The 10,993-nt window shown below is 48.9% G+C and overlaps 2 protein-coding genes across 2 annotated transcripts in view; one reads left to right on the top strand and one right to left on the bottom strand.

Annotated features, from left to right (window-relative positions):
• The first annotated feature begins 143 nt into the window (after window positions 1-143).
• On the top strand, window positions 144-7,534 carry GPATCH4 (G patch domain containing 4). Its single transcript, XM_014540844.1, is given in 9 exon segments — window positions 144-233; window positions 3,747-3,886; window positions 4,334-4,407; window positions 4,506-4,598; window positions 4,700-4,786; window positions 6,228-6,319; window positions 6,544-6,594; window positions 6,828-7,374; window positions 7,377-7,534. Coding segments are annotated over 8 exon segments (1,080 nt in total). The 5' UTR covers window positions 144-233; window positions 3,747-3,807; the 3' UTR covers window positions 7,434-7,534.
• Window positions 7,535-8,441: 907 nt separating this feature from the next.
• Window positions 8,442-10,993, bottom strand: part of APOA1BP (apolipoprotein A-I binding protein) — a 4,619-nt gene continuing 2,067 nt past the window's right edge. The window contains exons 2-6 of the mRNA XM_014540651.1: window positions 10,828-10,952; window positions 10,596-10,706; window positions 10,404-10,517; window positions 9,088-9,235; window positions 8,442-8,753 (exon numbers count right to left, since the gene is read on the bottom strand). Of these exons, the coding sequence (XP_014396137.1) occupies window positions 8,551-8,753; window positions 9,088-9,235; window positions 10,404-10,517; window positions 10,596-10,706; window positions 10,828-10,952 (701 nt within the window). The 3' untranslated portion in view covers window positions 8,442-8,550. The remainder of the gene's footprint in view (window positions 8,754-9,087; window positions 9,236-10,403; window positions 10,518-10,595; window positions 10,707-10,827; window positions 10,953-10,993) is intronic.

The raw sequence follows: 10,993 nt of genomic DNA, 5'->3' as shown, positions 1-10,993 counted from the left end.
CCTTCACCCCAACCTCCGGAAATGGGCACGCTCTGGGGCCGAGTTTCTACAGCAACCAGACCAGCAATGGGCCCACCCCCAGACTGTTTCTCCTGGGAGGACCGGGACAGTGGTTCCCGCTTTCGTCTCTATGGTTTCGACAGCCTAGAAGGACCAAAACGGTACTTCCGGGAAGGTGGCGGCTCACAAGTCGGATCTGCACATGTTTCCGCCGGGAGGACTCCGCAGTGACGGTAAGGGCTGCTGTCTCCTGAGTGGTGCCACTTCGAGCCCGGGCTCAAGAGAGTAGCGTTACCACATGAAACTGCGGGGCGGCGGGGGCTGGAATGTAGACCGCAAAGGAAGGAGGCCCAGGGAAAGGTAGCCGGCTGGTCAGATCCGCTGTAAGAAGCGAGGCCCAGGAACCTTCTCCCGAAGACTCGGGTCGACTGGAGAGGAGACCGTTCCTGAGAGCGTGCTCGCAGCCTTCCCGGGGACCTAGCTGCTTTTGGCAACAGGTGTCCATTGTAGGTCCACAGCAGTTCCCCCCGTGCCATTCAGTTCAGCGACTGACTGAACGCGTTCTCACTTCCTGGCGCTGCGCGAAGTGCACCGAGGTTGGGGGATAAAGCCCGTCCCTGGCTCCAGGGCGTATTGTTTCAATGACCGCGACAAGGGGCTGGCTGGGGGGTACTGCAGAGAGCACAGAGCTGTAAGAGACCGAGGAGTGTGGCCATTAACGCCGGCTCTGGGATGCCTGGGATCCTGGACCCACTACATGCCAGTTGTTTGATTTGGGCAAATAATTAAACTTCACAGTGCTATTTCTTCGTTTGCAGATTACAGTAATACCATGTTCTAAAGGGTTGTTGGATTAAATGAGATAATCTGTGTTAAGCAATTAGCAACAGGCTGTCATCGAGTAAATACATAAGTATTATTATTATATTGTTACTGAAATTTGGGAGCTGATAGGTCATAGATAACTTCTGAGAAGAAGCAGAGTTTTGAAGTGGCCTTAAAGACTTCAGTGTTTCAATTTTACTTTAACAGTATCAAGAAGCATGATAGGGCCATTAATTCACTCAATGCTTTTTTTTTTTTAATATATTTTATTGATTTTTTACAGAGAGGAAGGGAGAGAGATAGATAGTTAGAAACATCAATGGGAGAGAAACATCGATCAGCTGCCTCCTGCACATCTCCCACTGGGGATGTGCCCGCAACCCAGGTACATGCCCTTGACCGGAATCGAACCTGGGACCTTTCAGTCCGCAGGCCGACGCTCTATCCACTGAGCCAAACCGGTTTCGGCACTCAATGCTTTTTTTAAAAATATATTTTTATTGATTTCAGAGAGGGAGAGAATCATTGATTGGCTGCCTCCTGCAACCTACTGGGGATCGAGCCTGCAACCCGGGCATATGTGAGGTGACCGGAATCGAACCTGAGACCCTTTAATCTGCAGGCCGACACTCTATCCACTGAGCCAAACTGGCTAGGGCTTCACGCAATGCTTTTCTGTTGAGACTGTCAAGGTATCTGCTAGGTTTACAGGTAATCGTTCTTCACAGTAGAAATGTGAACAGAAATGTGAGTCATTCTGAATTTGCTATTCTTCAAACCTAACCAGACCGGTCATCATTCTTTTTTTTTTTTTTTATGTTTTTATTGATTTTAGAGAAAGAAGGGAGAGGGGGGAGAGATAGAAACATCAATTGTTTGTGTCCTGCATGCTCTCTACTGGGGATTGAGCCCACAGCCCTGGGCATGTGCCCTGACCCGGAATTGAACCGGTGACTTCTTGTTTCATGGGATGACACTCAACCAACTGAGCCACAGTGGCTGGGCTTGCCCTCATTCTTAAGCCTAATATATAATGCTTAGGAGAGGTGGCTTAATGATGTATCTCAGCCCGGCTGGTGTTGCTCAGTGGTTGAGCATTGACCTATGGACCAGGAGGTCACGGTTTGATTCCCAGTCAGGGTGCATGCCTGGGTTGCAGGCTCAATTCCCAGTTTGGGGGGTGCCGAAGTAGCCAGTCAACGATTCTCATCATTGATGTTTCTCTCTCTCCCTCTCTATGAAATTAATAAAAAAATACATATTTTAAAAAATGATGTATCTGATTTTTTTAAAGCATATTTACTAGACCTTTCTAAACTCACATGAAAGTTTTACCTTTAGAACTGTCACTTTGGGAGGCTACAGGATTACCCCAGTAATGCCATTGATCAGCTTTAAAAATAGTCTGCAGTGTCTGTAAACTATCTGTTTAAGTTAACGTTAGTGAATTGAGTCAGCAGTAGTAGTCTTAGTTTTGAATGCCTTTGTAATAAGCCATCTTAACCACTCCAGAGGCAAATCTGGTATCTAAGTTCAATAAAGCCATTTTGGGGTCCAAAAAGAAGAACAATGGAATGACTATAAAAAATGCAATTAGGCCCTGGCTGGTGTGGCTTAGTTGGTTGAGCATCATCCAGTACACTGAAAAGTCCCTGGTTCAATTCCAGGTCAGAGCACATACCAGGTTGCGGGCTCAATCCCTGGTTGTGGTGTATGCAGGAGGTGATCGATCAATGTTTCTCTCACATCAATGTTTTTCCCTCTCTCTCCTTTTCTCTAAAATCAATAAAAACATTTTTTAAGAATCTTTTTTTTTATTTTTATTTTTGTTAATCCTTACCTGAGGATATTTTCTCATTGATTTTTAGAGAGAGTGGAAGGGAGGAGGAGACACAGAGAAAGAGAGAAACATCAATGTGAGAAAGACACGTCAATTGGTTGCCTCCTACATGCACCCAATCAGGGCCAGGAATCAAGCCTTGACCAGAATAGAACCCGGGATCCTTCAGTCTACAGACAGATGCTCTATCCACTGAGCCAAACTAGCTAGGGCAATAGCAACAATTTTTAAAAAAGAACATTATAATTAAAAAATGAAATTAGTTGGGGATGTGATAGAAAGAGGGCCACTTTAGAGTCGGCAACCTAGGCTCATATTCCAGCTCCATCTCTTACTAGCTGTGTAATCCCAGGCAAGAAACACAGGTTTTATTTCCCTCATTTGTCAAGTAATGATAATACCTAACAGGACTGTCAGGATTAAAGGAAACTAGAATATGGGTAATCCACCTGTTGTGCATTAAGTGCTCAGTAAGAGTGTCCTTCCTGAGCTGGACAATTTCAAGAGGGGTGCGTGAACAAGACGGAAAGACAGTGGCGGTGGGGAAGAGGTGTGTGGCGCCCACCCTGAAAGGACAGTGTATGTGCTAGGGCATAGGTGTAGGATATGGGCTCTATTAAGTACTGTTATAACTCAGGTTAACAAGCATCTCATTGCTGTTTTTACATGGCAAAGAGTGGGGACTGCACACAAGCTGCCTGGGTTTGAGTTCTACACACATTAGCTGCATGACCTTGAGCAAGTCGTCTAACCTCTTTAGACCTCCGTTTTCTCATTTTTAAAACAGGGATAGTCATACTTTCCTGAAGGTAAAGTTCAGAAAATCTTCCTGGGATGGGAAGATGAAGTGACATGATTCATGTAAGGCCTTAGCACAGCCTGGCATGCGGTGAGCTCTTTATCAGTGTAGGCATTACTAACTTTTGACATGTTGGCATTGACCTCTCTCTGGTGAGACAGGGAGCTCCCCAAGGACCAGGGCTCCTTCCTCTGTCTTTGTCTCAGTTTCAGGAAAGAATTCTCGTGAGAGCAATCAGGATGGATTGGGTGTATGACGGCTCTCTCTCCTTTCTTCTTAAAGGGATGATAAGTGACCTCTTCTTCTCTGGTGAAGACCTGAGGACAGTGACCCTTTTCTCAACATGAAGGTCACCCCGGAGGTTAGGAGTCATGGGATGAAGTTTGCTGAGGAGCAGCTGCTAAAGCACGGATGGACTCCAGGTGATCCCCATGGGTACCTTCCACATGACCCCAATTCCCTGCCTACCCTCTGCCCAAGGGAGAGGCATCATCCTGGAATATCCCTGTGCAGTCCACTCAGTTGGAGGAGGGGAACTAGCTTAAAGGGAAATTTGCAGAAGAAAATTTCTGACTTTTCCAAAAAAGGGGAGAAGAGGAAGAAATTTGACAATGGGTATTAAGAAATGGTTGGGAGGACTGGGGCAGAGGGGAAGAAACACGGCATCTGTCCTGAAAGAATTATAAAGGAAAAGAGCTCAGGCTCAGATAACGGCAGGGGGACTGCATGGAGAGGTGTCTGAAAGAATGGAACTCGGAGGGCTTCCGAGAGGGATAGAGTTTGCCCAGTGCTACCAGTGGCATGTGCTGGGGTGCCTGTGAGAGCTTGGGGCAGGCAGAATAAGCTAAGTCACTCACTGTCTTCTGCAGGCAAAGGCCTGGGCCGGAAAGAGAATGGCATTACCCAGGCCCTCAGGGTGACGCTAAAGCAGGACACTCATGGGGTAAGACTGGGCAGGCTGAGGGAGGTGTGGATGGGGGAAAGCAAGAGCCCTTGAGGACAGGGAGGCAGGTTCGGAGTTCATACTTCTTCCTCTGGCAGGTGGGACATGACCCTGCCAAGGAGTTCACAAACCATTGGTGGAATGAGCTCTTCAACAAAACAGCAGCCAGCTTGGTAGTGGAAACTAAGCAGGTATGAAGTCTAATAGATGGGCATGTGAAACATGAGGGCCTGGGACATGTGGATGTGAGGGAGCAAGGGTATGTCACCCACTCACTGAAACTTCCCCACAGGACGGAGTACAGATAAGGCGCCTTTCTAAGGAGACCACCCGTCATAATCATCCCAAGCCCAACATGCTGTATCAAAAGTTTGTGAAGGTATTAGAGGCTGGGGGTGAGAGGGTTCATCCTATTTTTTTTCCTTCCTTGGGGCCTGGACAGTTGCCTTGTATGCCCTGCATATTCTCAGGATTGTCCTAACAGTGGGATCCTGTGAGCAACCCCTTGCTGTTGCTTACACTGCTCAGACCCTAGGCAAGAACTGGGGGGGTGGCAGCAACAGAGTGGGTGGTAGGGCATAGTTAGGAACTGCCGGAGTGGGGCAGGGAGGGGATGTCCAATTCAAAGGACTTGGAAGTCAGAGACCTGAGAGATTATCTGGTCCATTCTTACTTTGCACATGTGGCCAACAGTGGGGCAAGAAGGGCTTGCTGAAGAGCCCACAGTTGGCTAGTAATGGCAGACAGGACTGGAACCCAGGTCTTCAGACTCCCACCTACTAAGCATATCAATAGAAGGGAGCTAATATTTAATGGTCACCTATTATGTGCCAAGGTCTCTACATGGTATCTAGCAAATCTTTCCCATTTCTCTTCATCTCTGTGGCCATCTTCTATCCCAGACCATCATCTCCTACCTAATTTAACAGCCTTATAAACCAGACTCATCACCTCTAATCTAACTCCCCGCTCCAATCAGTTCATCCTCCACACAGCACCCAGAGTGCTCTAAAACAAAAATTTCATTGTTTCATTGACACCTTGATTTACGATGACATAGATTATCAGACTGGCTCCTGTGGCCTTGTCCCTGCCACCTTCTCTAGCTCCGTCCCTTGCCACTTATCTCAAGATCTTCATACTTTAGCCAGATGGAGTCGTTATTTTTAAGTTTTTGCACATGCTATTCCCTCTGCCTGGGTTATTCTCCCTTTCCTCCTTTACCTGATTTTTTTTGTCTCCTAGAGCTCAGCCACTTCTAGAAACTGTTTCCTAAACCCTGAAATCTGAGTGGGTACCCCTCCTGTAGCACAAACTCTCATCCTAATTGCTAATGTTCTGCCATATTCCCTTCCCCCTCACCATGTAGATTCCATCTGGGCTGGACCATCTCATTCTTTTTCCACTCTGTATCCTCAATCCTTGGCCCATAGTAGATTCTCAATCTGGTCAAATAAAGTTCTGTGCGTAGGTGTTGGGGATGGGGGGAAAGGTGTCATTTTTATTGTCAAGATACTTGGACTATGGGATGACCACCCGGGGACACTTGTCCCACTGTGAAGACCTGATGGCCCTTTCTCCCTTCTTGTTGTGCCCACTAGCCAGGAGGCCAGGGCTGCTCTCCCCCCACCTCCCACAGCCCTTCTGCTCAAGCTGAAGTATGCAGTTTGGTGCAGCTCTCTGTGGTCTGCAGGAGCGATATTGGGGGCTGGCAAATTTGTGCCTCTGGGTATGAATTCCTGGGGAGGCTCCCAGGAGGGAAAAGGGATAGCAGTGGTGTGTTGAGTGGGCCTTGTCCACTTCATGATTCCTCCTTCTAGACTGCCACACTGACCTCAGATGGGGAGAAGCCAGACAAGGACTTGGAAAGCTGCAGTGATGATGACAACCAGGAGCCCCAGCCTTCAAAAATGTGAGCCTTCATTTTAGCGCTGGGGGCAAGTGGGAGGAGATGCTGCAGATCTCAAGAGAAAGGACCAGGTCTAAAATAATGCTTGGCTGGGGCTTCTTCGGGGTGGAACTGTGCTGTACTAATCTTTGTATCTCGAAGGAATGTTTTAGAGGGGAGGAGAGGTCAAGCTTTCCCACCAGAGCTGTTTGTAATTTCTGATCTCCCCCACCCCAAACCTCCACCAGTCTGACTGATGAGATGCTGCTCCAAGCCTGTGAGGGTCGAACAGCACACAAGTAAGTAGTTACTTGTTAGCTCCTGGGTCTCCCTTTTCTCCCTATTACAAGCCCACCCCTGAGGATGGCCTATACAACTTCTTGACTATTTTTTATCCCAGGAAAGTGATTCATACTACCTGCCCATATCTGAAGCTGCTTTTAAGATAGCTCCTCCCCTACCAACTTCCCCTACAGTCTCAAGAATTAGGCTTTTTCCTGATACCCACCCTCTGACTTTGGCCCTATTTCAGGGCTGCCCGTCATGGAATTACGATGAAGGCTAAGCTTGCTCGTTTGGAGGCCCAGGAGCAGGCCTTCCTGGCTCGGCTCAAAGGCCAGGACCCTGGGGTCTCTCAACTGCAGACTGAGAGCAAGCCCCTCAAAAGAAAGAAAAAGCAGCAGAAAGAGGAAGAAGAGGCTACAGCAACTGAAAGGAATGCAGACAAGGAGTATCCAGAATGTACTGACCAGAGCATCAGGAAAAGCAAGAAGAAAAGACAACTTCAAGATAGGAAAGAGGGGACAACTGTAGAGGATGAGGAAGAGGTCACAGAAACAAGAGGGCTTGGGGAACTAAAGAGCAGAGAACAAACTGATTCATCCCACAGGAAAAGGAAGAAAAAGAAGAGGCAGCACCACAAAGAGGAGAAGCAGGGGGTCTTAGGTAGAGGAGGAGGTAAGGGGGGTGTAGGTGGTATCAGAACAGAGAAGGTAGAGAGCCAAGCACACACTGATTCACACAGCAGAAGCCAGAGGCAGTGGTGCGAGGAGGAAGACTTGAATATAGAGGATAAAGAAGTGGAGGAAGCTGTTGTAGATGGTTGGACCAGGGAAGCAGAAAGCAGAGCATGCAGTGATAAGAAACGCAGAAGCAAGAAAAGACGGCGGCATCAGGAGGAGGGTGTCGTGGACATAAGCGATGGACATGAGGATGGCAGGACTAGGGAAGCAGAGAGCAGAGCACACCCTGGCTCAAGCAGCAGAGGTAAGAAGAGGAGGCAGCAACAAGCAGAGGAGGAAAGAGCCACAGTCAGCACTGACCAGAGAGCAAAAAAGAAGAAACTGAAGAAGAGAGACTGAAGGTCGGGTGAGGGTAGTCCTCGATCAAATTTCTTTTCAGGAGTTGTTGAGGCCTCAGAGACCTGAGTTGATGCAGGTCTCCTGCACCCTCCCAGCGAGGAGTCCTTCCCGAGGAGGAACCAGCTCTGGATACCAGCATGCTGAGAGGAGAGCAGTAGCACCTGCCTTAGTTGAGGGAATGGGCTTCTTCCCCTTTGCAGCTCCTCACCCAGAGACCATGAACTCAGATGCCCATCGGAGCCAGGCAGCCAAGGGACAAGGAGTGCTTGGGGCTGGGGGAAGAGGAATGTAGATACCCTTTGAAGGGGCATCCTTGCTAAAAGAAACAAAATGTTGACTTATGTGATATATCCTGATTCTTAAATATTGTGAAGCTAAGGAAACCATACAAATCTCATTCTGTGAGCTGGTTTCTAACACTATGCCAAATGAGTCAATAAACGTCAGCTTGGGCTCCTAGCCTATATATCAGTCCTGACTGGCATCTCCATTCCCAGCCTGGGAAGGTCCTAAATACAAATTAAGTTTCCTGGGCACCTTTGAAGAAATTCCTTCTGTTAACCTCCTGGGGTCTTGCTACATTGTTGAATGGAAGGGGAAGGCTTAGAGAACCTCATCCAGTGTCCTGTGTCCCTAATGGGTAAGAGTTAATGTGTGTATAAAGGACAAGCACACCTCACTTGGGAGACTTTTTCAGTATCTGAAAGTCAGTATGTAGTGCCCCCAAATGCCACAGCAACTTCTCTTGCTTGTTCTTCCCCAAAGAGGACACCATATCTCCAGTGTTGCTGGCCACCGTTAACCTTTACTGCCAAAGAGCTTCCAGGTCTCCACCGATCTGGGAGAGAGAGAGGCACGAAGTCTTTATTGGGAAGAACAAACGTCTACCTTCCCTCACTGCAGACGGTATACACACTCCGTGTCAGGGTACGGTGGCAGATTCAGCTGGTACTTCTTTTCCAGAGCAGGTGGTACGAAACGACCCCCCAGGTAGTGGTAGCGACCAGTGAAGTGGGTGGCAGACTTTTTAGGTGCAGTCAGGGAGATGAGCAGGTCTGGCTGGATCCCTCCAGGGTTTCCCTTCTCCACATCCCATCCTGAAAAGAGGGTTGCATTCAGGAAGAGCAGAAGAGACCAGATGTCTAGTCTTCTTCCAAACCTTGCTCTACCCTAGACCTAAAGAAATGGGAGCCCCCTTTAGGACTGCATCCCACCTGAGGAATTTGCATCCTTGGCGCTCCCTGTGTCCCTAGGCTTAGGTCTCTTGGAGCCAACATGCAAAGGGTACTCCTGAACTCTGCTCCCAGCTGTGTTCTGCACCTCTAGACTCATTTTAGACTTGGTCTGAGCCTTGAGTCAAGGATCAGGATTCCTAGGTACCTACCTCAAAACAGGGCAGGGCCCCAATCCCAACCTCCTTGAACCCAGCACCTGAGGGAATGTCGATGCTGGCAATGGGCACGGTGAGTCCACTCAGGACGCTCAGGATGTTGTGGAATGGCTCCCGAACATCTCCCTTGAAGCTGAAGCCAAAGATGGCATCCACCACCAACTCATATAGCTCATCGATCAGCTGGGGCTGTGGTGGAGCAGGAAAAGTCAAGGATGTCAGAGCCAGCAGCTGTACAAAGAGCTCTTAATAGGAGAGGCTGTCCTCTGTACCCACAGAGGCACAAATACAATTTTGTCTCATTCAGATGATATTCTGAGACAGAGTTCAGTGCAAGTGGGTCCCTGATTCAGGTCAAGCTGAGTCCAGACATCGAGTTCTGCCTACCTGCCATTGGGGCGGCTACAGTATCGGAGAGCCTGAGACTGGGAGTCAGAAGGGCCAGGTTCTGGTCTCGGCTTTGCCATGGTCTGGTCTGTTACTTTGGACAAACCACTTATATCTATAAAATGTGTTAAATTTTTTAAAAGCCCATCAAGTTGCCCCAACCGGTTTGGCTCAGTGGATAGAGCATCAGCCTGCAGACTCAAGGGTCCCAGGTTCGATTCCGGTCAAGGGCAAGTACCTTGATTGTGGGCACATCCCCAGTGCAGGAGGCAGCTGGTCGATGTGTCTCTCTCATTGATGTTTCTAACTCTCTTTCCCTCTCCCTCCCTCTCTGTAAAAAATCAATAAAATATATTAAAATAAAATAAAAGCCCATCAAGCTCTCAAGTTTCCCACCCCCTAAATCCATGCATCTGCAGAAAGGGTTTAGGCACTGAATTCAGCTCCTAGGATAATGTGTTCACTGCATCCTAGGGGAAGAGGAATGACTACAGAGTGAAAGGAGTGACCAGGGGAGGTGCCAGGCACTATTCCGACCCTTCAAGAGTTTAACATCTAGAGCAGTGGTTCTCAACCTGTGGTTCTCAACCTTTGGGGGTCGAACGACCCTATCACAGGGGTGGCCTAAGACCATCGGAAAACACATATATAATTACATATCGTTTTTGTGATTAATCACTATGCTTTAATTATGTTCAATTTGTAACAATGAAAATACATCCTGCATATCAGATATTTACATGACGATTCATAACAGTAGCAACATTACAGTCATGAAGTAGCAACGAAAATAATTTTATGGTTGGGGGTCACCACAACATGAGGAACTGTATTAAAGGGTCGCGGCATTAGGAAGGTTGAGAACCACTGCTCTAGAGGGAGATAAGCAAATGAGCTCAGCCTAGAAGCCTGAGGGAAGAGCAGAATACAATGGTTACTATGGAGGAGAGCAGTGAACTGAGCCACCTACCTCTGGGGGCATTTCACCAAGGAAAGGGATGTCCATTTTCTGACACTGGGTCACCAGGGCAGTGAAGAGTGGCTTGTTCGGCCTTTTGGGGTAATAGATGGTTGGCTGGTAGCCCTGCGAGGAAAGCAAAGGGGTAATTCACGTTCAGATCCTAGCGACCGTACAGCCTCCCACAGCCCTCCGCATACTCACGAAGAGTTTGAGGTGCCGAGCACAGACCAGGCCATCGCCTCCGTTGTTCCCAGGGCCACAGATGACCAGGACAGTGGGGGGGCTCCTGGACAGGGACGTGGGGGGATATGCCTGAAGGCAGACCAGCAGGAATTCTGAGTGGCTTGGGGCCCAACAGCCCAAGCTTGCCCCCACTGTCCCGCCCACTCCACCGGGTCCAGGCCCGGGGGCCGGGTGAAGAGGCACCGCTGACCTTGGCAATGGCTGTCGCACAGCTCAGCCCCGCCAGCTCCATGAGTTGGTCCACGCTGAACTGGTACTCCTTGAACAGCTCCTCGTCCACGGCCTGCGCCTCCTCCTGGCTGAGCAAACCCTCTGCTCAGGGGCTCGGTCCCGCGGGCGGCACAGCGCCCCGAGCC

The sequence above is a fragment of the Myotis brandtii genome, unplaced genomic scaffold (genome assembly GCF_000412655.1).
Source record: "Myotis brandtii unplaced genomic scaffold, ASM41265v1 scaffold250, whole genome shotgun sequence".
NCBI classification, from domain to species: Eukaryota; Metazoa; Chordata; class Mammalia; order Chiroptera; family Vespertilionidae; genus Myotis; species Myotis brandtii.
The sequence above is the reverse complement of the archived record's forward strand: the minus strand, read 5'-3'. Positions and strand labels throughout refer to the sequence as shown.